The sequence below is a fragment of the Taeniopygia guttata genome, chromosome 37 (assembly GCF_048771995.1).
Source record: "Taeniopygia guttata chromosome 37, bTaeGut7.mat, whole genome shotgun sequence".
Lineage (NCBI taxonomy): Eukaryota > Metazoa > Chordata > Aves > Passeriformes > Estrildidae > Taeniopygia > Taeniopygia guttata.
Genome location: NC_133062.1, coordinates 233,968 through 261,001, shown reverse-complemented (window position 1 = coordinate 261,001; position 27,034 = coordinate 233,968). Strand labels below are relative to the sequence as shown.

Genomic DNA, 27,034 nt, shown 5'->3' with positions numbered 1-27,034 from the left:
GCCGTGGGGCGGCCCCACAAGTCGCCCCCTGCCCACCCCAAATCCCCCCCCACACCCCGCTGTGGCTGCTGAGGGCACTTATGGGGCAGCTCCGGCCCCACATCCCCTCCTCTGGGGCGGCTGAGGGGGGAGAGGAGGTTATGGGGCAGCAGCCGTGGGTGGGGCGGGTCCCGGCCCCACAGCTCGCTCCCTGACCCACAGAGGCTGTGGGGCAGATGTGGGGCAGGGCTGGTATGGTTCAGCCCCACTGATGGTCACGTATGGGGTAGATGTGGGTCAGAGGTGGGACAGGGCTGCTGCGGTTCAGCCCCGCTGTGGGTCAGCCCCACTGTGGGTCAGATGTGGGGCAGGGCCGGTGCAGGTCAGCCCCAGTGTGGGTCACGTATGGGGCAGATGTGGGGCAGGGCTGGTGCGGTTCAGCCCTGCTGTGGGTCAGATGTGGGTCAGAGGAGGGTCAGCCCCGCTGTGGGTCAGAGGAGGGTCCGTCCTGCTGTGGGTCAGCTCTGCTGTGGGTCAGGCCCACTGTGGGTCAGATGTGGGTCAGAGGAGGGTCAGCCCTGCCATGGGTCAGATGTAGGGCAGAGCCGCTGTGGGTCAACCCTGGGCCTGCCGTGGGTCAGATGTGGGTCAGCCCTGCCGTGGGTCAGATGTGGGTCAGATGTGGGTCAGATGTGGGTCAGGGCAGCCCCGCCGTGGGCCCGCTGTGGGTCAGATGTGGGGCAGGGCCGGCAGGCTCTGGGTCAGCTCTGGGTCAGCTGTGGGTCAGATGTGGGGCAGGGCCGGCAGGCTGTGCCGTGGGTCAGCTGTGGGTCAGCCCTGGCAGGCTGTGGGGCAGGGCCGCCCCGCTGTGGGTCAGCTGTGGGTCAGATGTGGGGCAGGGCCGGCAGGCTCTGGGTCAGCTGTGGGTCAGCTGTGGGTCAGGGCAGCCCCGCCGTGGGTCAGATGTGGGGCAGGGCCGGCAGGCTCTGGCGGCAGTCGATGGCGCCGCGGTCGGGCCCGGTGTAGGTCAGGGGCAGCCCCCCGAGGAAGCGGCGGCGCTCGGGGGGCTCCAGCCCCACAAGTGGCCCCAGTTGGGCCGTCGGCAGCGCCGGGCGGAAGCTGAGGAGAGAAGGAGGTCAGGGGGGCGCCGTGGGGCAGCCCCATAGCGGGGCGGGACCCCCGAGATGGGGGGCGGCCCCACGGCGGGGTGGGACCCCCCGGGATGGGGGGCGGCCCCACGGCGGGGTGGGACCCCCCGAGATGGGGGGCAGCCCCACAGGGGGCTCCGGCCCCATGGAGGGGTGGGACCCCATAGCAAGGGGGCTCAGCCCCATAAGTGGGGGCTCAGCCCCATAAGTGGGGGCTTGGCCCCATAAATGGGGGCTCAGCCCCATAAATGGGTATTCAGCCCCATAAGTTGGGGCTCAGCCCCATAGCGGGGTCCAGCCCCATAAACAGGGGTTTGACCCCATGGCAATGGGGTGTAACCCTATAATGGGGCTCAGCCCCACACACAGACGGACACGGTCCCATATGGGGGGCACAGCCCCACATTGCCCCATGGCAGTGGGGTTCAGCCCCGTAAGTGGGGGCTCAGCCCCGTAAGTGGGGATTCAACCCCATAAGTGGGGCCTTGGCCCCATAAAAAGCGGTTCAGCCCCATAAGTGGGGGATTCAGCCCCATAAAAGGCAGTTCAACCCCATAAGTGGGGATTCAGCCCCATAAGTGAGGGCTCAGCCCCATAAAAGGCAGTTCAGCCCCTTAAGTGGGGACTCAGCCCCATAAAAGGCAGTTCAGCCCCATAAGTGGGGGCTCAGCCCCATAAGTGGGGTCTCAGCCCCATAAAAGGCAGTTCAACCCCATAAGTGGGGGCTCAGACACATAAGTGGGGATTCAGCCCCATAAAAGGCAGTTCAGGCCCATAAATGGGGATTCAGCCCCATAAATGGGGATTCAGCCCCAAAAATGGGGATTCAGCCCCATGAATGGGGGCTCAGCCCCACAAGAAAGGTGCAGCCCCATTGTGGGGCACACCTAAGGGGGACCTGCCCTGCTGTGGGGCAGAATTGGGGTTCCTGTGCCCCATCGATGGGGCAGAATTGGGATTCCTGTGCCCACACACTGCACGAATCCCCCCCAAACCCCCAAACCCCCCGACTCACCTGCGCCTCCGTGCTCCCTGCCCCACACCCCGCCCCACACCCGCCCCACAGCCGCCCCACGTACGCCTTGAGGAAGGCGCGCAGGGCGCGGCGCCGCTCCCGCTCGGCGAAGAGGTCGATGAGGCGCGGGCCCATGGCCGGGGCCGAGCGCTGCAGGCGGAAGAAGCGGCTGTAGAGCCCCAGAGCCCACGCGGCGCGCACGGCCAGGGCGTGGGTCACAGCGGGGTCAGAGCGGAGGTTAGGGGGCAGCAGGGCCAGCTCGGTGGTCAGTTCTGTGGGGAGAGAGAAATAGGGGTCAGCACGGCCAGGGCGTGGGTCACGGCGGGGTCCGAGCGCAGGTTAGGGGGCAGCAGGGCCAGTTCCGTGGTCAGCTCTGTGGGGAGAAACACGGACAGGGGTCAGTGGGGTCAGTGGGGTCAGTGGGGCAGCAGGGCCAGTTCTGTGGTCAGTTCTGTGGGGAGAGAGAAATAGGGGTCAGCACGGCCAGGGCGTGGGTCACAGCCGGGTCAGAGCGGAGGTTAGGGGGCAGCAGGGCCAGCTCTGTGGTCAGTTCTGTGGGGAGAGAGAGACAGTGGGGTCAGTGGGGTCAGTGGGGCAGCAGGGCCAGCTCTGTGGTCAGTTCTGTGGGGAGAGAGAAATAGGGGTCAGTGGGGTCAGGGCATGGGTCACAGCGGGGTCAGAGCGCAGGTTAGGGGGCAGCAGGGCCAGTTCTGTGGTCAGTTCTGTGGGGAGAAATAGGGGTCAGTGGGGTCAGTGGGGTCAGTGGGGCAGCAGGGCCAGCTCCGTGGTCAGCTCTGTGGGGAGAAACACGGACAGGGGTCAGTGGGGTCAGTTCTGTGGTCAGCACGGCCAGGGCGTGGGTCACAGCGGGGTCAGAGCGGAGGTTAGGGGGCAGCAGGGCCAGCTCCGTGGTCAGCTCTGTGGGGAGAGAGAGAAATAGGGGTCAGCACGGCCAGGGCGTGGGTCACCGAGGGGTCAGAGCGCAGGTTAGGGGGCAGCAGGGCCAGTTCTGTGGTCAGCTCTGGGGGGAGAAACACAGATAGGGGTCAGTGGGGTCAGGGTGTGGGTCACAGCGGGGTCAGAGCGGAGGTTAGGGGGCAGCAGGGCCAGTTCCGTGGTCAGTTCTGTGGGGAGAGAGAGAAATAGGGGTCAGTGGGGTCAGTGGGGTCAGTGGGGTCAGTGGGGTCAGTGAGGTCAGTGGGGTCAGAAATAGGGACAGGGGTCAGTGGGGTCAGAGGGGTCAGGGCGTGGGTCACAGCGGGGTCCGAGCGGAGGTCAGGGGGCAGCAGGGCCAGTTCTGTGGTCAGTTCTGTGGGGAGAGAGAGAAATAGGGGTCAGTGGGGTCAGGGCGTGGGTCACGGCGGGGTCCGAGCGCAGGTTAGGGGGCAGCAGGGCCAGTTCCGTGGTCAGTTCTGTGGGGAGAGAGAAATAGGGGTCAGTGGGGTCAGTGGGGTCAGTGGGGTCAGTGGGGTCAGGGCGTGGGTCACGGCGGGGTCCGAGCGCAGGTTAGGGGGCAGCAGGGCCAGTTCCGTGGTCAGTTCTGTGGGGAGAGAGAAATAGGGGTCAGCACGGCCAGGGCATGGGTCACAGAGGGGTCAGAACAGAGGTTAGGGGGCAGCAGGGCCAGCTCCGTGGTCAGTTCTATGGGGAGAGAGAGAGGGACAGTGGTCAGTGGGGTCAGAAATAGGGACAGGGGTCAGTGGGGTCAGTGGGGTCAGTGGGGTCAGTGGGGTCAGTGGGGCAGCAGGGCCCCCCCCATATTTCAGGACCCCTCCCCAATTCGGGACCCCTCCCCAGATTTAGGGATCACCCCCATATTTCAGGACCCTCCCTTGACATTTTAGTGCCCATTCTCACGTTTATGGGCCCCCCCCAGATTTAGGGACCCCCCCCATATTTAGGGACCCCCTCCCCAATTCGGGACCCCCCCCATATTTCAGACCCCCCCCATATTTTGGGACCCCTCCCCAATTGCAGACCCCCTCCCCACATTTCAGGGCCCCCACCTCCGGAGCTGTTGGTGAAGAGGCAGTAGAGGATCCGGTACGCCGTGAACTCTACTATAAAGAGCCTCCCCCTCCCCAATTGCAGACCCCTCCCCATATTTCAGACCCCCCCCATATTTCAGACCCCTCCCCACATTTCAGGACCCCCTCCCCACATTTCGGGCCCCCACCTCCGGAGCTGTTGGTGAACAGGCAGTACAGGATCCGGTACGCCGTGAACTCGCCCTCGCAGCCCGCCAGGCTCTCCCCGTACAGCGCCTTCAGCTGCGTCTGGCACTGGTTGAACTCCTCGTGGTCACCCTGGGCGGGGGGCGACCCTCAGAGACCCCTCCCCAAATGGGCGGGGGTCCCGCGCCCCCCCCGAGCCCCCCCCGAGCCCCCCCAGACCCCCAAATCCACCCCACACACACCCCACACACCTTCTCCAGAGCGATGCGCGCGTGGGTCTCGTACACCTCCACCGTGAACTCCGTGCGCACGCCCTGCACCTGCGGGGGAATTTGGGGAGGGGGCTTCAGATTGGGGAGGGGTCCCGGGGCTGGGGAGGGGTCCTGGGGCTGGGGAGGGGGCCTGGGGCACGCCCTGCACCTGCGGGGGAATTTGGGGAGGGGTCTTCAGCCCGGGGAGGGGTCTTCAACCTGGGGAGGGGGCCCGGGGCACGCCCTGCACCTGCGGGGGAATTTGGGGAGGGGGCTTCAGCCCGGGGAGGGGTCCTGAGCTTGGGGAGGGGTCCTGGGGCCGGGAACCACAACATGGAGAGGGATCCTGAATTTGGGGAGGGGTCCTCAGCCCGGGGAGGGGTCCTGGGGCACGCCCTGCACCTGCGGGGGAATTTGGGGAGGGGTCCCAGATTTGGGGAGCAGTCCCAGAATAGGGAGAGGGGTCCCGAATTTGGGGAGGGGTCCTGAGCCTGGGCAGGGGACCCACAATATGGAGGGGGCTTCTGAATTTGGGGAGGGGTCCTGGGGCCGGGGAGGGGTCCCAAAACTGGGGAGGGGGCCTGGGGCACGCCCTGCACCTGCGGGGGAATTTGGGGAGGGGGCTTCAGACTGGGGAGGGGGCCTGGGGTCAGGGAGGGATCCCAAATTTGGGGAGGGGTCCCAAACTGGGGAGGTGTCCTAAATTTGGGGAGGGGTCCTGAGTTTGGGGAGGGGTCCTGGGGTTGGGGCCCACAATATGGAGATGGGTTCTGAATTTGGGGAGGGGTCCTGAGTTTGGGGAGGGGTCCTGGGGTTGGGGCCCACAATATGGAGATGGGTTCTGAATTTGGGGAGGGGTCCTGAGTTTGGGGAGGGGTCCCAAACTGGTGAGGGATCCCAAATTTGGGGAGGGGTCCCAAAGTTGGGGAGGGGTCCCAAACTGTGGAGAGGTCTCCAATTTGGGGAGGGGTCCTGAGTCTGGGGAGGGGTCCCAGATTTGGGGAGCAGTCCCAGAATAGGGAGAGTGGTCCCAAATTTGGGGAGGGGTCCTGGGGCAGGGGAGGAGACCCACAATATGGAGAGGGATTCTGAATTTGGGGAGGGGTCCCAAGTCTAGGGAGGGATCCCAAATTTGGGGAGGGGGTCCCAGATTCAGGGAGGAGTCCCGAATTTGGGGAGGGGTCACAAACTGGAGAGGGATCCCACAACATGGAGAGGGGTCCTGAATTTGGGGAGGGGGCCTGGGGCCGGGGAGGGGTCCCAAAACTGGGGAGGGGTCCTGGGGCAAGCCCTGAACCTGCGGGGGAATTTGGGGAGGGGTCTTCAGACTGGGGAGGGGTCCTGGGGTCGGGAAGGGGTGCTGGGGCACGCCCTGCACCTGCGGGGGAATTTGGGGAGGGGTCCTCAATTTGGGGAGGGGTCCTGAGCTTGGGGAGGGGGCCTGGGGCACGCCCTGAACCTGCAGGGGGGGAATTTGGGGAGGGGTCTTCAGCCTGGGGAGGGGGCCTGAGTCTGGGGAGGGGTCCCAGGGCCAGGACCCACAATATGGAGAGGGGTTCTTAATTTGGGGAGGGGTCCTGAGCCCGGGGAGGGGTCCCAGATTCAGGGAGGGGTCCCGAATTTGGGGAGGGGTCTTAAATTGGGGAGGGGGTCTCAGATTCAGGGAAAGATCCCAAAATTGGGGAGGGGTCTCAGAAGATGGAGAGGGATCCTGAATTTGGGGAGGGGTCCTGAATTTGGGGAGGGGTCCTGGGGCCGGGGAGGGGTCCCAGATTCAGGGAGGGATCCTGAATTTGGGGAGGGGTCTCAAATTGGGGAGGGGTCCCAAATTTGGGGAGGGGTCCCAAGTTTGGGGAGGGGTCCTGAAGGGACTTCGGCTCTCCCGGGACCCCTCCCCAAGTGAAGCCCCCTCCCCAAATTCTCACCGTCAGGTCCTGCCTGAGGGATTTCAGCCATTCCCAGAGTGAAGCCCCCTCCCCAATTTAGGGACCCCTCCCCAAATTCTCACCGTCAGGTCCTGCCGCAGGGATTTCAGCTGCTCCCACAGTGAAGCCCCCTCCCCAAATTGGGACCCCTCCCCAAATTCTCACCGTCAGGTCCTGCCTGAGGGATTTCAGCTGCTCTCAGAGTGAAGCCCCCTCCCCAAATTGGGACCCCTCCCCAAATTCTCACCGTCAGGTCCTGCTGGGGGGATTTCAGCCATTCCCAGAGTGAAGCCCCCTCCCCAAAGTGAAGCCCCCTCCCCAAATTCTCACCGTCAGGTCCTGCCTGAGGGATTTCAGCTGCTCCCACAGTGAAGCCCCCTCCCCAATTGAAGCCCCCTCCCCAAATTCTCACCGTCAGGTCCTGCCTGAGGGATTTCAGCCATTCCCAGAGTGAAGCCCCCTCCCCAAATTGAAGCCCCCTCCCCAAATTCTCACCGTCAGGTCCTGCTGGGGGGATTTCAGCTGCTCCCACAGTGAAGCCCCCTCCCCAAATTGGGGACCCCTCCCCAAATTCTCACCGTCAGGTCCTGCCTGAGGGATTTCAGCTGCTCCCACAGTGAAGCCCCCTCCCCAAATTGGGACCCCTCCCCAAATTCTCACCGTCAGGTCCTGCCTGAGGGATTTAGGCCATTCCCAGAGTGAAGCCCCCTCCCCAAATCGGGGACCCCTCCCCAAATTCTCACCGTCAGGTCCTGCCTGATGGATTTCAGCCATTCCCAGAGTGAAGCCCCCTCCCCAAATTGGGGACCCCTCCCCAAATTCTCACCGTCAGGTCCTGCCTGAGGGATTTCAGCTGCTCCCAGAGTGAAGCCCCCTCCCCAAATGAAGCCCCCTCCCCAAATTCTCACCGTCAGGTCCTGCCTGAGGGATTTCAGCTGCTCCCAGGGTGAAGCCCCCTCCCCAAATTGAAGCCCCCTCCCCAAATTCTCACCGTCAGGTCCTGCCTGAGGGATTTCGGCCATTCCCAGGGTGAAGCCCCCTCCCCAAATTGAAGCCCCCTCCCCAAATTCTCACCATCAGGTCCTGCCTGAGGGATTTCAGCTGCTCCCAGGGTGAAGCCCCCTCCCCAATTTAGGGACCCCTCCCCAAATTCTCACCGTCAGGTCCTGCCGGGGGGATTTCAGCTGCTCCCAGAGTGAAGCCCCCTCCCCAATTGAAGCCCCCTCCCCAAATTCTCACCATCAGGTCCTGCCTGATGGATTTCAGCCATTCCCAGGGTGAAGCCCCCTCCCCAATTTAGGGACCCCTCCCCAAATTCTCACCGTCAGGTCCTGCCTGAGGGATTTCAGCCATTCCCACAGTGAAGCCCCCTCCCCAATTTGAAGCCCCCTCCCCAAATTCTCACCGTCAGGTCCTGCCTGAGGGATTTCAGCTGCTCGCAGGCCCAGGCGTAGTCGCGGTGCTCGGCCCAGTGCGAGCGCACCAGCGCCAGCGCCTGACGCAGCACCTGCGGAATTTGGGGCAGTTTGGGGCTTTTTGGTCATTTTGGGCGGATTTTGGGGTTTTTGGGGTTTTTGGGGTGGATTTTCTGCGTTTTCTGGGTGGGTTTTGGGGGGTTTTTCAGTGCATTTTGGAGGGTTCCTCGGTGGATTTTGGGGTATTTTTGCAGTGGATTTGGGGCAATTTTTGGGGTGGATTTTGATGTTTTTGCAGTGGATTTGGGGGTTTTTGGGGTGGATTTTGGGGTTTTGGGGGTTTTTGGGGTGCATTTTAGGGTTTTTGGAGCAGATTTTGGGGTATTTTTCAGCGCATTTTGGAGGGTTCTTCGGTGGATTTTAGGGTATTTTTGCGGTGGATTTGGGGGAATTTTTGGGGTGGATTTTGGGGTGAATTTTGGTGTTTTCAGATCCCTCACCAGTACGGGTTTTGTGGTAGTGGATCAGGGATGTTTTTGGGGTGGATTTTGGGGTTTTTGGGGTGGATTTTGATGGTTTTGGGGCAGATTTCAGGGTGAATTTCGATGTTTTTGGTATCACTCACCGGCACAGGTCTCACAGTACTGGGGTCGGGGCGGTTTTTGGGGTAAATTTCGGTGTTTTTGGGTCACTCACCGGCACAGGTCTGACCGTGCTGGGGTCGGGGCGGTTTTGGGTTAAATTTCGCTGTTTTTGGTATCACTCACCGGCACGGGCCGCACAGTGATCGGGGCGGTTTTTGGGGTGGATTTTGGGGTAAATTTCAGGGTTTTAGTGTTACTCACCGGCACGGGCCGCACCGTGCTGGGGTCAGGGATGTTTTTGGGGTGGATTTTGGGTTAAATTTCGGGGTTTTTGGGTCACTCACCGGCACAGGCCTCACAGTACTGGGGTCGGGGATGTTTTTGGGGTGGATTTTGGGATATTTTGGGTTAAATTTCGCTGTTTTTGGTATCACTCACCGGCACAGGTCTCACAGTACTGGGATCTGGCGCGCAGGTGAGGCGCAGGTAGCGCTTGGTCACCTCCTGGCAGGTGCCCGACACCTTCAGCTGCTCCCAGTCCGTGTCCCCGGCGGGGGAGGGGCCGGGGGGTGGGGGAGGGGCCGGGGGGGGGTTGGGCCGGGGTTTTTTGGGGGTCCCGGCGCCCCCCGAGCCCCCCAGGCCCCCCTGGAAGCGCTGGGCCCGGCGCTGCCGCCGCACGTCCCGGTCCCGGTCCCCGTCCTCCGGCTCCGGCGGCGGCCGGCGGCGCCCGCGGCGAGGGGGGCACGGCTCCGGCCTGGGATGGGGGGATTTGGGGGATTTGGGGGGATTTGGGGAAAAACAGGGGATTTGGGGAAAAATGGGGGGGTAAATGGGGGATTTGGGATAAAAATGGGGGGGAAAATGGGAGATTTGGGAGAGAACGGGGGAAAAATGGGGGAAAAATGGAGAAAACAGGGAAAAAATGGAGGATTGGGGGGAAATACAGGGGATTTGGGGGGAAAAACGGGGGGAAAATGGGGGATTTGGGGGGAAAATGGGGGGGAAAATGGGGATTTGGGGTAAAAAACAGGGAAAAAATGGGGAATTTGGGGAAAAAACCAAGAAAAAATGGGGGATTTCAGGGAAAAACAGGGGAAATGGGAAAAAATGGGGGATTTGGGGGAAAAACCAGGGGATTTGGGGGGGAAAAAGGGAGATTTGGGGAAAAAACGGGGAAAAATGGGGAAAAATGGGGGGATTTGGGGGTAAAAACAGGGGAGAATGGGGAAAAAACAGGGAAAAAATGGGGGGATTTGGGGGGTTTGGGGGGAAAATGGGGAATTTGGGGAAAATATGGGGGGAAATGGAGGATTTGGGGGAAAAATGGGGGATTTGGGATAAAAATGGGGAAAAAATGGGGGATTTGGGGGAAAATTGGGGGGGAAATGGGGGAAAATGGAGATTTTGGGGGGAAATGGGGGATTTGGGGAAAAAAAATGGGGGATTTGGGGGAAAAAATGGGGGGAAAAATGGGGATTTGGGGGGAAAAATGGGGGGAAATGGGGAAAAACAGGGGGCAAATGGGGGATTTGGGGGAAAAATGGGGGGGAAATAAGGGGAAAATTGGGGATTTGGGGAAAAAAAAGGGGAGAAAATGCAGAAAATGGGGAAAAAATGGGGAATTTGGGGGGATTTGGGGAAAAAACAGGGGAAAAAATGGGGGATTTGGGGGAAAAACGGGGGATTTGGGGAAAAAACAGGGGGGAAATGGGGAAAAATAGGGAAAAACAGAGGATTTGGGGGAGAAATGGGGGAGAAATGGGGAATTTGGGGGAAAAAAACGGGAATTTGGGGGAAAATAGGGAAAAATGGGGGATTTGGGGAAAAATGGGGGATTTGGGGGAAAAACGGGGAAATGGGGAAAAATGGGGGGAAATGGGGGATTTGGGGAAAAAAACGGGGGGGAAATGGGGGAAAAGGGGGAAATGGGGGATTTGGGGGGATTTGGGGGAAATTGGGGGATTTGGGGGAGAAATGGGGGATTTGGGGGAAAATGGGGGGGAAATGGGGGGATTTGTGGAAAAAATAGGGGGGAAATGGGGGATTTGGGGGAAAATGGGGAAGAACAGGGGCAATGGGGGATTGCGGGAAAAAACGGGGGAAATGGGGGATTTGGGGAAAAAAGGGGGGGAAAATGGGGGGAAAATGGGGATTTTGGGGAAAGAAACGGGGGGATTTGGGGAAAAAATCGGGGGGGGAATGGGGGAAAAGGGGGTAAAAATGGGGGATTTTGGGGAAAAACAGGGGGAATGGGGGATTTGGGGGGAAAATGGGGGATTTGGGGGGGAAATGGGGGATTTGGGGGAAAAAATGGGGAAAAAATGGGGATTTGAGGAAAAAAACAGGGGTAAATGGGGAAAAATGGGGGGAAAATGGGGGATTTGGGGGAAAAATGGGGAATTTGGGGAAAAAACGGGGGATTTGGGGAGAAATGGGGGGAAATGGGAGATTTGGGGACAAATGGGGGGAAATGTGGAGAAATGGGGAATTTGGGGAAAAAAACGGGGGGGAAATGGGGGATTTGGGGGAAAAATGGGAGAAAAGTGGTGGGAAATGGGGAAAAATGGGCGGAAAAGGGGGGAGAAACAGGAAAAATAGGAGGGAAATGGGGAAAGGGGGAAAAATGGGGGAGAAATGAGGAATTTGGGGAAAAATGGGGAGAAATGGGAGGAAAAAGGGGAGAAATGGGGGAAAAAAGGGGAAAATGGGAAAAGAAAGGGAAAAAGGAGGGAAATGGGGAAAAAACAGGGAATTCAGGAAAAAAATCGGGGTTGGGGGAGAAATGGTGAGCCCCTCCCATTCCCAGTGCTCCCAGTGCCCCCAGTGCCCCCCAATCCCCCCCAAATCCCCTCCCAGTCCGTCCCAGTCCCTCCCAGTTTGGTCCCAGTTCCCCCCAGTCCCTCCCAGTCCCCCTTTAACCCCTCCCAGTCCCCCCCAGTTCCCCCCAGTTCCTCTTTAACCCCTCCCAGTATAAACCAGTGCCCCTTTAACCCCTCCCAGTATAAACCAGTGTCCCCCAGTATATCCCAGTCCCTCCCAGTATAAACCAGTGCCCCTTTAACCCCTCCCAGTATAAACCAGTGCCCCTTTAGCCCCTCCCAGTTTGGTCCCAGTTCCCCTTTAACCCCTCCCAGTCCCCCCCAGTCCCTCCCAGTTTGGTCCCAGTCCCCCCCAGTCCCCTCCCAGTCCCCTCCCAGTCCCCCTTTAACCCCTCCCAGTATAAACCAGTCCCTCCCAGTTTGGTCCCAGTCCCCCCCAGTGCCCCTTTAACCTTTTCCAGTCCCCCCCAGTGCCCCTTTAACCCCTCCCAGTATAAACCAGTCTCCCCCAGTTTGGTCCCAGTGCCCCTTTAACCCCTCCCAGTATAAACCAGTCCCTCCCAGTTTGGTCCCAGTCCCTCCCAGTTCCCCCCCAGTCCCTCCCAGTACCCCCAATCCCCCCCAAATCCATTCCCAGTTCCCCCAATCCCCTCCCAGTGCCCCTTTAACCCCTCCCAGTATAAACCAGTCCCCCTTTAACCCCTCCCAGTATATCCCAGTCCCTCCCAGTACAAACCAGTGTCCCCAGTACCTCTTTCCGCGCTGTCCCCGGGCCCGGCCCCTCTCCAGGGGTCCCCCCCGGCCCCGCGGCTTTTGGGGACCCGCCCGGCGCCCCCCGGGACGGAGCTCGGGCCCCGAGCCGGAGTCTGAGTCTGAGTCACTGCGGGGGAGAGAACAAACTGGGCAAACTGGGAACACTGGGAGCACTGGGAGCTCGGGCCCCGAGCCCGAGTCAGAGTCTGAGTCACTGCGGGGAGAGAACAAACTGGGCAAACTGGGAGCACTGGGAGCTCGGGCCCCGAGCCCGAGTCAGAGTCTGAGTCACTGCGGGGAGAGAACAAACTGGGCAAACTGGGAATACTGGGAATGGTAACTGGGCAAACTGGGAACAAACTGGGAACACTGGGAGCTCGGGCCCCGAGCCCGAGTCAGAGTCAGAGTCACTGTGGGGAGAGAGAACAAACTGGGCAAACTGGGAATACTGGGAGGGACTGGGAATGGGAACTGGGCAAACTGGGAACACTGGGAACAAACTGGGAACACTGGGAGCTCGGGCCCCGAGCCCGAGTCCGAGTCCGAGTCACTGGGGGAGAGAGAGGGGACAAACTGGGCAAACTGGGATGGACTGGGAACACTGGGCAAACTGGGACTGGGCAAACTGGGAACACGGGGAACAAACTGGGAACACTGGGAGGGACTGGGAACAAACTGGGAACACTGGGAATGGACTGGGAGCACTGGGAGCTCCGGCCCCGAGCCCGAGTCAGAGTCCGAGTCACTGGGAGAGAGAGAGAACAAACTGGGAACACTGGGAGGGACTGGGAACACTGGGAGGGACTGGGAACACTGGGAACAAACTGGGAACAAACTGGGAACACTGGGAGCTCGGGCCCCGAGCCCGAGTCAGAGTCCGAGTCACTGGGAAAGAGAGAGAGAACAAACTGGGAATACTGGGAGCACTGGGAGCTCCGGCCCCAAGCCCGAGTCTGAGTCTGAGTCACTGCGGGGAGAGAGGGACAAACTGGGAACACTGGGAGGGACTGGGAGGGACTGGGAACACTGGGAGCGGGCAAACTGGGAATGGGGGCTGGGCAAACTGGGCAAACTGGAAACGGGCAAACTGGGCAAACTGGGAGGGACTGGGAGGGACTGGGAACACTGGGAACGGGCAAACTGGGCAAACTGGGCAAACTGGGAACACTGGGACGGACTGGGAATGGGCAAACTGGGAATGGGGGCTGGGCAAACTGGGAACACTGGGAATGGGGACTGGGCAAACTAGGAGGGACTGGGAGAACTGGGAACACTGGGAACGGGCAAACTGGGCAAACTGGGAGAACTGGGAATGGGAACTGGGCAAACTGGGAATGGGCAAACTGGGCAAACCGGGAGGGACTGGGAATGGGGAACGGGCAAACTGGGAACACTGGGAATGGGCAAACTGGGAACACTGGGAACGGGGACTGGGAGGGACTGGGAGGGACTGGGAATGGGCAAACTGGGAGAACTGGGCAAACTGGGAATGGGCAAACTGGGCAAAATGGGCAAACTGGGCAAACTGGGAACACTGGGAACACTGGGAATGGGCAAACTGGGCAAACTGGGAACACTGGGAGGGACTGGGAACAGGCAAACTGGGCAAACTGGGACTGGGCAAACTGGGAACGGGCAAACTGGGCAAACTGGGCAAACTGGGAACACTGGGAACACTGGGAACAGGCAAACTGGGCAAACTGGGAACACTGGGAACACTGGGAACAGGCAAACTGGGCAAACTGGGAACACTGGGAACACTGGGAACGGGCAAACTGGGCAAACTGGGACTGGGCAAACTGGGAATGGGCAAACTGGGCAAACTGGGAGGGACTGGGAGGGGTTAAAGGGGGACTGGGATAAACTGGGGGGAACTGGGAGGGACTGGGAGCACTGGGAATGGGAACTGGGGGGGTTCGGGCTGAGTTTTTTGGGGCTATTTTGGGTTATTTTGGGTGTAATTTAACCGGGATTTTTTCAGGATTTTTCGGGGCAGTTTTTGGGGTGAATTTTGGGGATTTTGGGTCTCACCTGCGCCGGCAGGGCCGCCCCGGGGAGCGGGAGGAGGAGCGGGAGGAGGAGCGGGAGCGGGAGGGGAGGGTTTGGGGTGGGTTATTTGGGGTTATTTTGGGCTATTTTGGGGTTATTTTGGGTTATTTTGGGTCTATTTTAACCGGGATTTTTCCGGTCCGTTTTTGGGGTGAATTTTGGGGATTTTGGGTCTCACCTGCGCCGGCAGGGCCGTCCCGGGGAGCGGGAGGGGAGGGTTTAGGGTGGGTTATTCAGGGATATTTTGGGTTATTTGGGGTTATTTTGGGTTATTTTGGGTGTAATTTAACCGGGATTTTTCCGGGATATTTTTGGGGTGAATTCCCGGGATTTTGGGGCTCACCTGCGCCGGCAGGGCCGCCCCGGGGAGCGGGAGGAGGAGCGGGAGGAGGAGCGGGAGGGTTTGGGGTGGGATATTTGGGGCTATTTGGGTGTAATTTGGGGTTATTTGGGGTTATTTTAGGTCTATTTTAACGGGGATTTTTCGGGGATATTTTTGGGGTAAAATCCCGGGATTTTGGGTCTCACCTGCGCTGGCAGGGCCGCCCCGGGGAGCGGGAGGAGGAGGGGAGGGTTTGGGGTGGGTTTTTTGGGGTTATTTTGGGTTATTTTGGGTTATTTTGGGTTATTTTGGGTGTAATTTAACCGGGATTTTTCGGGGCGGTTTTTGGGGTGAATTCCGGGGATTTTGGGTCTCACCTGCGCCGGCAGGGCCGTCCAGGGGAGCGGGAGGAGGAGCGGGAGCGGGAGTGAGGGGTTTGGGGTGGGATATTTGGGGTTATTTTGGGTTATTTGGGGTTATTTTGGGTCTATTTTAACCGGGATTTTTCGGGGCCGTTTTTGGGGTGAATTCCCGGGATTTTGGGGCTCACCTGCGCCGGCAGGGCCGCCCCGGGGAGCGGGAGGAGGAGCGGGAGGGTTTGGGGTGGGATATTTGGGGTTATTTTGGGTTATTTGGGGTTATTTTGGGTGTAATTTAACCGGGATTTTTCGGGGCAGTTTTTGGGGTAAATTCCCGGGATTTTGGGGCTCACCTGCGCCGGCAGGGCCGTCCCGGGGAGCGGGAGGAGGAGCGGGAGCGGGAGCCGCTGGAGGACGAGCTGTGCTCCGGCACGAACACGTTCCGGTTCCCGAATTTGCCCCCCGGGAACCCCCCGGGGCCCCCCCGGGGCCGCCCCCCCCCCCGCGGGGGGTTCTGGGGGGGCCTCCCGGACGCGTTTTGGGGCGAATTTTGGGCATTTTGGGGGTTCTGGGGGGGTCCTGGCCCTGCAGGGCCGGCTCGGGACGGGGGCAGCTCCCAGCGCTTCTTCTTGGGGCTGGTGGTGCCCTCGCGGCCCAGTCTGGGGGAAAAAAACGAAAAATTGGGTCAGGGGAGAAATATAAAAATTGGGGGGGAAAATGTAAAAATTTGGGGAGGAAAAAACAGAATTTGGGGGGGAAACACAGAATTTGGGGGGAAAAACACAAAATTGGGGGGAAATACACAAAATTGGGGGGAAAAACACAAAATTGGGGGAAAAAACCCCCAAAAATTGGGTCAGGGGAAAATAAATAAACAAAATTGGGGGGAAAAACCCGAAATTGGGGAAAAAAACCCCAAAAATTGGGTCGGGGGGAAAAAAACCACCAAAATTGGGGGGAAAAACACAAAATTGGGGGAAAAAAAAAACAGAATTGGGTCAGGGGAAAAAAAATAAACAAAATTGGGGGGAAAAACCCAAAATTGAGGGAAAAAACCCAAAAATTGGGTCGGGGGAGACACATAAGAATTGGGGGGGAAACGTAAAAATTCGGGGAGGAAAAAACAGAATTTGGGGGGGGAAACATAGAATTTGGGGGAAGAACTCAAAAATTGGGTCAGGGAAAAAAAAAATAAAATTGGGGGGGAAAACTCAAAACTGGAGGAAAAAACATCAAAAATTGGGTCAGGGAAAAAAAAAACAAAATTGGGGGGAAAACCCAAAATTGAGGGAAAAAACCCTAAAAATTGGGGGGAAAAAACTGAAAATTGAGGGAAGAAACCCCAAAAATTGGGTCAGGGGAGGAAAAACAAAAATTGGGGGGAAAAACATAAAATGGGGAAAAAAACCCCAAAAATTGGATTGGGGAAAAAAAAAATAAACCCAAAATTAGAGGAAAAAAACCCAAAAATTGGGTCAGGGGAGGAAAAATAAAAATTGGGGGGAAAAAAAACCCAAAAATTGGGTCAGGGGGAGAAATATAAAAATTGGGGGGGAAATGTAAAAATTTGGGGGGGAAAAAACAGAATTTCGGGGGGAAACGCAGAATTGGGGGGGAAACACAGAATTTGGGGGGAAAAACACAAAATTGGGGGGAAAAACACAAAATTGGGGGAAAAAACACAGAATTGGGTCAGGGGAGGAAAAACAAAAAATTTGGGGGAAAAACTCAAAATTGAGGGAATAAACCCAAAAATTGGGTCGGGGGAGACACATAAAAATTGGGGGGGAAACGTAAAAATTTGGGGAGGAAAAAACAGAATTTGTGGGGGAAAACACAGAATTTGGGGGGGGAAACACAGAATTTGAGGGGAAAACTCAGAAATTGGGTCAGGGAAAAAAAATAAACAAAATTGGGGGGAAAACACAAAATTGAGGGAAAAAGACCCCAAAAATTGGGGATTTTTTTTGGGTATTTCCGGGTCAGTTCTGGGTGGATTTTGGGGGGTTTTGGGGCTGGTTTTTGGGGTAATTCTGGGTGGATTTTTTCGGGGATTTTTTCAGGGATTTTTTCGGGGATTTTTCGGTGGGCCGTGGCTCATTTTTGGGTGGATTTTGGGTGGTTTTGGGGATGGTTTTTTGGGTCAGTTTTGGGTGAATTTTGGGGGATTTTGGGGCTGGTTTTGGGTCACTTCTGGGTGGATTTTTAGGGCGATTCTGGGTGGATTTTTTCAGGGATTTTTTCAGGGATTTTTTGGTGGGGCGTGGGTCAGTTTTGGGTGGATTTTGGGGGTTTTTGGGGCTGTTTCTTGGGTCAGTTCTGGATGGCTTTTTAGAGTGATTCTGGGTGGATTTTTTTGGGGATTTTTTGGGCTATTTCCAGGTCAGTTCTGGGTGGATTTTTAGGGCAATTCTGGGCCGATTTTTTCAGGGATTTTTTGGGGGATTTTTTTGGGGATATTTTTGGGGATATTTTTGGGTATTTCCGGCTCATTTTTGGGTGCATTTCGGGCGGTTTCGGGGCTCACCCGGGCAGCGGCTCCAGTCGATGGTGAAGGCGGAGGGGACTGAATTTGGGCTGTTTTTTGGGTCATTCTGAGCCGATTTTTTCGGGGATTTTTTCAGGGATTTTTCGGTTGGACATGGCTCATTTTTGGGTGCATTTCGGGCGATTTCGGGGCTCACCCGGGCAGCGGCTCGCGGCTCCAGTCGATGGTGAAGGCAGAGGGGACTGGGGCTGGTTTTTGGGTCGATTTTGGGTGGCTTTTTTGGGGGATTTTTTGGGGGATTTTTTCAGGGATTTTTTGGTGGGGTGAGGGTCAGTTCTGGGTGGATTTTGGGGGGTTTTGGGGATGGTTTTTTGGGTCAGTTTTGGTGGAATTTTGGGGGTTTTGGGGCTGGTTTTTGGGTCAGTTCTGGGTGGCTTTTTAGGGCGATTCTGGGTGGATTTTTTCGGGGATTTTTTCAGGGATTTTTTGTGGGATTTCCGGGTCAGTTCTGGGTGGATTTTGGGGGGTTTTGGGGCTGTTTTTTGGGTCAATTCTGGGTGGACTTTTTCGGGGATTTTTGGGGGATTTCCGGGTCAGTTCTGGGTGGATTTTGGGGGTTTTTGGGGCTGTTTTTTGGGTCAATTCTGGGTGGACTTTTTCGGGGATTTTTTGGGGGATTTCCGGGTCAGTTCTGGGTGGATTTTGGGGGTTTTTGGGGCTGGTTTTTGGGTCAGTTCTGGGTGGCTTTTTAGGGCCCATTCTGAGCCGATTTTTTCGGGGATTTTTTCGGGGATTTTTTCGGGGATTTTTTCAGCGATTTTTTCAGTGATTTTTCGGTTGGACATGGCTCATTTTTGGGTGCATTTCGGGCGATTTCGGGGCTCACCCGGGCAGCGGCTCGCGGCTCCAGTCGATGGTGAAGGCCGAGCCGTCCTGCAGCCGCGCCTGCAGCAGCTCCTTCAGCAGCTTCTCGGTGCGGTCCTTGTCCTCCTCGCTCTCGCAGGCGGTGAAGCAGCGCTGGACGTACGCCTTCATCTCGGGGGGCCAGTCCTCGGGGCGCCCCCGGCCCACAGAGCCACGGGACTCACTGTTTTGGGGTGATTTATGGGGATTTTGGGTCATTTTGGGTCATTTCCGGGGATTTTGGGTCATTTCAGGGGGATTTGGGCCTTCATTTTGGGCCATTTTGGGCCTTCATCTCGGGGGGCCAGTCCTCGGGGCGCCCACGGCCCACAGCGCCACGGGATTCCCTGTTTTGGGGTGATTTATGGGGATTTTGGGTCATTTTGGGGTAATTTCAGGGGATTTTGGGCCTTCATTTTGGGTCATTTTGGGCCTTCATCTCGGGGGGCCAGTCCTCGGGGCGGCCGCGCCCCACAGACCCCCGGGACTCACTGTTTTGGGGTGATTTCAGGTGATTTTGGGTCATTTTGGGTCATTTTGGGCCTTCATCTCGGGGGGCCAGTCCTCGGGGCGGCCACGGCCGGGAGCACCCCGAGATTCACTGTTTTGGGGTGATTTCAGGGGATTTTGGGTCATTTTGGGTCATTTTGTGTCATTTTGGGTCATTTTGGGGTAATTTCAGGGGGATTTTGGGCCATTTTGGGCCTTCATCTCGGGGGGCCAGTCCTCGGGGCGGCCACGCCCCACAGACCCCCGGGGGGATTTTGGGGTAATTTCAGTGGTTTTCGGGATAATTTTGGGGGTTTTGGGTCAGTCCAGGGTGGGTTTTGGGGGGTTTTTGGGGAGATTTTTGGGGATGTTTTTGGGGAGATTTTTGGGAGATATTTGGGGGTTTTGGGGGGTTTTTTGGGGGGTTCTTGGGCGGCTTTTTGAGGGCCTTTTGGGGAAGTTTAAGGGGTTTTTAAGGAGGTTTTTAATGGATTTTTGGGGAAGTTTTTGGGGAGGTTTTGTGGGGATTTTTGGGGACATTTTTGAGGGATTTTTGGGGAAGTTTCTGGGCAGGTTTTGGGGGGTTTTAGGGAGTTTTTCGGGTTTTTTTGGAGGGTTCTTGGGGGGCTTTTTGAGGGCCTTTTGGGGAGGTTTTGGGGGGATTTTTGGGGATATTTTGAGGGATTTTTGGGGAGGTTTTTAGGAGTTTTTTGTGTGGTTTTGGGGGGATTTTGGGGTGCTTTTTGGGAGGTTTTAAAGGGATTTTTGGGGAAGTTTTTGGGGAGGTTTTGGGGGGATTTTTGGGGACATTTTTGAGGGACTTTTGGGGAAGCTTTTGGGGAGGTTTTGGGGAAGTTTTTGGGGAGGTTTTTGGGAGGTTTTTAAGGGATTTTTGGGGAAGTTTTTGGGGGTTTTTGGGGGGATTTTTGGGGACACTTTTGATGGATTTTCGGGGAAGTTTTTGGGGAGGTTTTAGGGGGTGTTTTAGGCAGTTTTTGGGGACATTTTTGAGGGATTTTTGGGGGGATTTTTGGGGACATTTTTGATGGATTTTTGGGGACGTTTCTGGGCAGGTTTTAAGGGGTTTTAGGGTGTATTTAGGGTTTTTTGGGGGGTTTTTGGGGGGATTTTTGGGGACGTTTTTGAGGGATTTTTGTGGAAGTTTTTGGGGGGTTTTTGGGGGGATTTTTAGGGACATTTTTGAGGGATTTTTGGGGAAGTTTTTGGGGAGGTTTTGGGGGGATTTTTGGGGACATTTTTGATGGATTTTTAGGGAAGTTTTTGAGGAGGTTTTGGAGGGTTTTTAGGGAGTTTTTGGGGTTTTTTTGGGGAAGTTTTTGGGGAAGTTTTTGGGAATTTTTTGGGGAAGTTTTTGGGGAGGTTTTGGGGTGGTTTTAAGGAGGTTTTTAAGGGATTTTTGGGGAAGTTTCTGGGGAGGTTTTGGGGGAGGTTTTAAGGAGTTTTTGGGGATGTTTTAGGCAGTTTTTGGGGGGTTTTGGGGGGGATTTTTGGGGACATTTTGGAGGAATTTTTGTGGAAGTTTCTGGGATGTTTTTGGGGTGTTTTAGGCAGTTTTAGGGAGTTTTTGGGACTCACCCGTGGCCCCCGTGCAGCTTCTCCGGCCCCGAGGGGCCCCCGAACCCCGGGGGGGGCAGCGCGAACGGGGCACGTTTGGGCAGCTGGAACTTGAGACCCCCCGAGCCCGGCGCCTCTGCGGGGGAAATGGGGCAAATTCGGGCGGTTTTGGGAAAATTCTGGGGGTTTGGGGCAAATTCAGGGGGTTTTGGGCAAATTCAGGGGGTTTGGGGGCAAATCGGGGGGTTTGGGGGGAAATGGGGCAAATTCAGGGGGTTTTGGGCAAATTCAGGGGGTTTGGGGGGAAATGGGGCAAATTCAGGCGGTTTTGGGCAAATTCAGGGGGTTTGGGGGAAATTCAGGGGGTTTGGGGGAAATTGGGGCAAATTCAGGGGGTTTGGGGGCAAATTTAAGGGGTTTGGGGAAAATCATGGAAAATTCAGGGGGTTTGGGGCAAATTCAGGGGGTTTTGGGCAACTCAGGCAAAATTCAGGGGGTTTGGGGGAAAATGGGGCAAAATTCAGGGGGTTTTGGGCTAATCGTGGAAAATTCAGGGGTTTTGGGGAAAATCAGGGAAAATTCAGGGGGTTTGGGAAAAAATCGGGGGGTTTGGGGCAAATCAGGAAAAATTCAGGGGGATTTGGGGGAAAATCGGGGGGTTTGGGGGGATTTGGGCAGGAATTGGGGGGGATTTGGGGCAGGATTTTGGGGATAATTTGGGCAGAAATTGGGGGATGATTTAGGGTAGGAATTGGGGTAAATTTGGGGCAGGAATTGGGGGATTTTGGGGCAGGATTTTGGGTGGGATTTTTGGGCAGAATTCGGGGGATTTTGGGGCAGGATTTGGGGGGAATTAAGGAATTATTTGGGGCAGCATTTTGGGGAGGATTTTGGGGATTTTGGACAGGATTTCAGGGGGGGGTTTAGGTGGAATTCAGGGGATTTTGGGGCAGGAATTTGGGGGATTTTGGGGCAGGAATTGGGGGATTTTGGGGCAGGGTTTTGGGTGGGATTTTGGGGATGATTTCGGGGATTTGGGGGCAGGATTGTAGATACGATTTGGGACAGAATTTGGGGCATTTTGGAGCAGGATTTGGGGATGATTCTGGGGATTTTGGGGCAGGATTTGGGGTGGGATTTCAGGGGGGATTTTGGGTGGGATTCGGGGGATTTTGGGGCAGGAATTTGGGGCATTTTGGGGCAGGAATTTGGGGATGATTTAGGAGATTTTGGGGCAGGATTTGGGGATAGTTTAGGGGATTTTGGGGCAGGAATTTGGAGATGGTTTGGGGCAGGATTTGGGGATGATTTGGGGGGGATTTTGGGGCAGGATTTTGGGGATGGTTTAGGGAATTTCAGGGCAGGAATTCAGGATGATTTAGGGGATTTTGGGACAGGAATTCAGGGCATTTTGGGGCAGGATTTTGGGGGAATTCAGGAATGATTTGGGGCAGGATTTTGGAAAGGATTTTGGGGATTTTGGGCGGGATTTCAGGGGGGATTTTGGGGCAGGATTTGGGGATAATTTGGGGGATTTTGGGGCAGGAATTTGGGGATAATTTAGGGGATTTTGGGACAGGAATTTGGGACCCCCCACCCCTCCCCATCCCGGGGGTCTCTTACGCTTCATGCGGCTCCAGAGCTGCCCCCCCCCCTTTTTGCCCTTCGGGGGGGGCCCCTCCCCGTAGTGGGGGGAGGGGTAGGGGGCCGAGCCCCCCGGGGGGGTCGCCCCTCCCCCCCCCGCGTGGGGAGGGGGCTGGGGGGGGGCGGCGGGGGGGGGTTGGGGGGTCCCGAAGGGCGACGGCTCCTCCAGGCCGGGCACGGGCGGCTGCTGAGGGGGGGAGGGGAGGGGAGGGGTCAGGGGGGGTCCCGGAGATGGAGACCCCCCCCCCAAAATCCCAAAATCCCCCCCCGAGCCCCCCTCACCTGGGCCAGCCCACTCTGCGGCTGGGGGGGGGCGGGGGGCGGCGGCTGCGGCTGCTGGGGGGGGGCGTAGGAGCCCCCTCCCCCCCCCGTGGGGTACGGGGCGGGGGGCGCCCCATAGCCGGGGTACACCCCCTGCTGGGGGGCCCCGAAAGGGTTAATGGTACGGCCCGGAGACCCCCACCCCAAAAACAGAGACCCCCACCCATAGCCGGGGTACACCCCCTGCTGGGGGGCCCCGAAAGGGTTAATGGTACGGCCCGGAGACCCCCACCCAAAAACAGAGACCCCTAAAATTAACAATGGTACGGCCCAGAGACCCCCACCCAAAAACAGAGACCCCCACCCCAAATCAGAGACCCCCACCCCAAAACAGAGACCCCCCCCCCATAGCCGGGGTACACCCCCTGCTGGGGGGGCCCGAAAGGGTTAATGGTACGGCCCGGAGACCCCCACCCAAAATCAGAGACCCCCAAAATTAACAATGGTACGGCCCAGAGACCTCCCCCAGCCCCATTTTGGGGGTCCCCAGCCCCATTTGAGGTACCCCAGCCCCATTTTGTGACCCCCAGCCCCATTTTGGGGGTCCCCAGCCCCAATTCGGGGGTCCCCATCCCCATTTTGGGGGTCCCTATCCCCATTTTGTGACCCCCAGCCCCATTTCCAGCCCCGTTTCGGGTACCCCAGCCCCATTTTGGGGGTCCCCAGCCCCATTTCGGGTACCCCAGCCCCATTTTGTGACCCCCAGCCCCATTTTGGGGTCCCCATCCCCATTTTGGGGTCCCCAGCCCCATTTCAGGGATCCCCAGCCCCATTTCCAGCCCCATTTCCAGCCCCCAGCCCCATTTTGGGGTCCCCAGCCCTATTTTGGGGTCCTCGGCCCCATTTTGGGGGTTTCCAGCCCCATTTTGGGGGTCCCCAACCCTATTTTGGGACCCCCAGCCCCATTTTGTGACCCCCAGCCCCATTTTGGGTCCCCCCATCCCCATTTTGGGTCCCCCATCCCCATTTTGGGACCCCCAGCCCCATTTTGGGGGTCCCCATCCCCATTTCCAGCCCCATTTTGGGGGTCCCCAGCCCCATTTTGTGACCCCCATCCCTATTTTGTGACCCCCAGCCCCATTTGGGGGTCCCCAGCCCCATTTTGTGACCCCCAGCCCCATTTGGGGTTCCCCAGTCCCATTTTAAGACCCCCATCCCCATTTCCAGCCCCCAGCCCCATTTTGGGACCCCCAGCCCCATTTTGGGGGTCCCCAGCCCCATTTTGGGATCCCCCAGCCCCATTTTGGGGTCCCCATCCCCATTTTGGGGGTCCCCAGCCCCATTTTTGGGGTCCCCCAGCCCCATTTTGGGGGTCCCCAGCCCCATTTCCAGCCCCATTTTGGGGGTCCCCAGCCCCATTTTGGGGTCCCCAGCCCCATTTCCAGCCCCCAGCCCCCTGTGCAGCCCCCAGCCCCATTTTGGGATACCCCAGCCCCATTTCAGGGTCCCCAGCCCCATTTCAGGTACCCCAGCCCCATTTTGTGACCCCCATCCCCATTTTGGGATCCCCAGCCCCATTTTGGGGTCCCCCAGCCCCATTTTGGGGTCCCCAGCCCCATTTTGGGGTCCCCAGCCCCATTTTGGGGTACCCCATCCCCATTTTGTGACCCCCATCCCCATTTTTGGGTACCCCATCCCCATTTTTGGGGTCCCCAGCCCCATTTTGTGACCCCCAGCCCCATTTTGGGGTCCCCAGCCCCATTTCAGCCCCATTTCAGGTCCCCCAGCCCCATTTCCAGCCCCCAGCCCCATTTCAGGTACCCCAGCCCCATTCGGGGGTCCCCAGCCCCATTTTCGGTACCCCAGCCCCATTTGGGTTACCCCAGCCCCATTTTGTGACCCCCAGCCCCATTTTTAGGGTCCCCAGCCCCATTTCAGGGTACCCCAGCCCCATTTCCAGCCCCATTTCCAGCCCCCAGCCCCATTTTGTGACCCCCATCCCCATTTCAGGTCCCCCAGCCCCATTTTGGGGGTCCCCAGCCCCATTTTGGGGGTCCCCAGCCCCATTTTGGGGGTCCCCCAGCCCCATTTTGGGGTCCCCCAGCCCCATTTGGGGGTCCCCATCCCCGTCCCCAATTCGGGGGTCTCACCATGGGGTAGTAGTAGCCGTAGGGGTAGTAGCCCCCCCCGTAGGGCTGGTACCAGGGGTAGTACTGGGGGGGCTGCGCCACCGAGGGGTCCCCCTGCCCGGGGGGGGCGTACTGGGGGGGGACAGGGGGTGAGACCCCCGAAAACAGAGACAGAGACCCCCCCCAAATACACACAGAGACCCCAAAAACACACAGAGAGACCCCCCCCAAAACACAGAAATGCCAAAAACAGAGACCCCCCCCCCAAAGAAACACACCCAAACCCCCCCACAAAGCTCCAAAGACCCCCAAAATCACCCCAAATTCCCCCTAAACCCCTCAAAGACCCTCCCAATCCCCCAAAGACGCCCCAAATCACCCCCAAACCCCCCAAACCCCCCCAAATTCCCCAAATCACCCCCAAACCCCCCCAAACTCCCCCAAATTCCCCCTGAACCCCTCAAAGATCCTCCAATCCCCCCTCCAACTCCCCAAAGACGCCCCAAAACCCCCCAAGTTCCCCCAGGACCCCCCAAACTCCCCAAAATCCCCCCTAAACCACTCAAACCCCCCCCAGACCCCCCAAACTGCCTGAGCACCCCCAAATCCCTCCCAAAACTCCTCAAAGTCCTCAAAAGACCCCGCAAATCCCCCCCAGACCCCCCCAAAACCTCCCAAATTTCAGAAATCCCCCCAAACTCCCCAAAATCCCCCCTAAACCCCTCAAATCCCCCCCAGACCCCCCAAAACCCTCCCAAATTTCCTAAATCCGCCCCAAACTCCCCAAAATCCCCCCTAAACCACTCAACCCCCCCCCCAGACCCCTCAAACCGCCTGAGGACCCCAAAATCTCTCCCCAAACTCCTCAAACTCTCCAAATTTCCCCTCAAACCTCCCAAGGGCCTCCCCAAACTCCCCAAAGACCCCCCAAAACCCCCCCAAATTCCCCCCTAAACCCCGCAAAGACCCCCCAAATCACCCCCAGATTCCCCAATCGCCCCCAAATTCCCCCCAAGGACCCCAAAATTCCCCCCAAACCCCTAAAAGACCCCCCAATCCCCCCTCCAACCCCCCAAAACCCCCCAAGTTCCCCCAGGACCCCCCGAATTCCCCCCTGGATGCCACAAAATCCGCCCTAAACCCCTCAAATCCCCCCCAGACACCCCAAACCGCCTGAGGACCCCCAAATCCCTCCCAAAACTCCCCAAACTCCCCAAATTTCCCCTCAAACCTCCCCAGAGCCCCCCCAAACTGCCCAAAGACCCCCAAACCCCCCCAAATTCCCCCCTAAACCCCTCAAACCACCCCCAAACCCCCCAGATTCCCCAAATCACCCCCAAATTCCCCCCAAGGACCCCCAAATTCCCCTTAAACCCCTCAAATCCCCCCCAGACCCCCCAAAATCCCTCCCAAAACTCCCCAAACTCCCCAAATTTCCCCTCAAACCTCCCCAGAGCCCCCCCAAACTCCCCAAAGACCCCCAAAACACCCCCAAATTCCCCCCTAAACCCCTCAAAGACCCTCCCAAACCCCCCCCAGATTCCCCAAATCACCCCCAAACTCCCCAAAATCCCCCCTAAACCCCTCAAACCCCCCCCAGACCCCCCAAACCGCCTGAGGACCCCCAAATCCCTCCCCAAACTCCTCAAACTCCACAAAGACCCCCAAAACCCCCCTCAGACCCCCCAAAACCCACCCAAACCCTCCCAAATTTCCGAAATCCGCCCCAAACTCCCCAAAGACCCCCCAAAACCCCCCAAAAACCTCCCAAATTTCCTAAATCCGCCCCAAACCCTCCCAAATTTCCGAAATCCCCCCAGACCCCCCAAAACCCCCCAAAACCCTCCCAAATTTCCGAAATCCCCCCCAAACCCTCCTAAATTTCCTGAATCCCCCCAAACTCCCCAAAGACCCCCAAAACCCTTCCAAATTTCCTAAATCCGCCCCAAAACCCTCCCAAATTTCCTAAATCCCCCCCAAACCCCCCAAAGACCCCAAAAACCCTCCCAAATTTCCTAAATCCGCCCCAAAACCCTCCCAAATTTCCGAAATCCCCCCCAAACTCCCCAAAGACCCCCAAAACCCTCCCAAATTTCCGAAATCCGCCCCAAAACCCTCCCAAATTTCCAAAATCCCCCCAAATCCCCCAACTCCCCCCAAATCCCCTCAGACCTGCGCTCCGCCCTGCCCCCCCCCCGCCGCCGCCGCCGCCGCTTTTCCGCCTCCTCCTCCTCCTCCTCCGGCCGCTCCCGCCGCCGCCGCTTTGCTGATGCTCGCCAGGGCCTGACGCGCCTTCTCCCACTCGGGGTTCTCGGCGGGCGCCGCCGCCTCTTCCCGAGCGGCCGCGGCGGCGCCGAACGGGGCGGCCCTGAGGGAGCGAGAAACGGACGGAGCGGCTCAGCGCGGCCCGGCCCCGCCGCCCCCGCCCGTCCCGCCGCTTTCCTCACCACTCCCGCTGCTCGCCGAGGTTGGCGGCCATGGCGGCGCCGCCCTCACGGCCCGTTCCTGTCGCGACAGGCGCGACAGCCGCGGCCGCCACAAGATGGCGGCGCCGCCTCCCTCACGGAGCCACTTCCGGTCGGCGCCGACCGCGCGGCCAATGGGAGAGCGGGGAGGCGGAAAGGGGCGGGGTTTACGTAACGGCGCCGCTCGCGCGGCCAATAGAAAAGCGAGGAGGCGGAAAGGGGCGGAGCTTCTGTAACGGCGCCGCTCGCGCGGCCAATGAGAGAGCGAGAAGTCGGTAAGGGGCGGG

At 58.2% G+C, this 27,034-nt stretch overlaps 1 protein-coding gene across 1 annotated transcript; it reads right to left on the bottom strand.

Annotated features, from left to right (window-relative positions):
- Window positions 1–258: 258 nt before the first annotated feature.
- LENG8 (leukocyte receptor cluster member 8) lies at window positions 259–26,881 on the bottom strand. The gene is given in 16 exon segments (XM_072921565.1): window positions 259–1,098; window positions 2,207–2,414; window positions 4,319–4,448; window positions 4,568–4,636; window positions 7,898–7,999; window positions 8,930–9,245; window positions 12,062–12,199; window positions 12,202–12,354; window positions 15,147–15,452; window positions 18,168–18,368; window positions 20,270–20,384; window positions 21,872–22,079; window positions 22,175–22,309; window positions 24,304–24,414; window positions 26,455–26,650; window positions 26,730–26,881. Coding segments are annotated over 16 exon segments (2,580 nt in total). The 5' UTR covers window positions 26,762–26,881; the 3' UTR covers window positions 259–938.
- Between the last annotated feature and the right edge of the window lie 153 nt (window positions 26,882–27,034).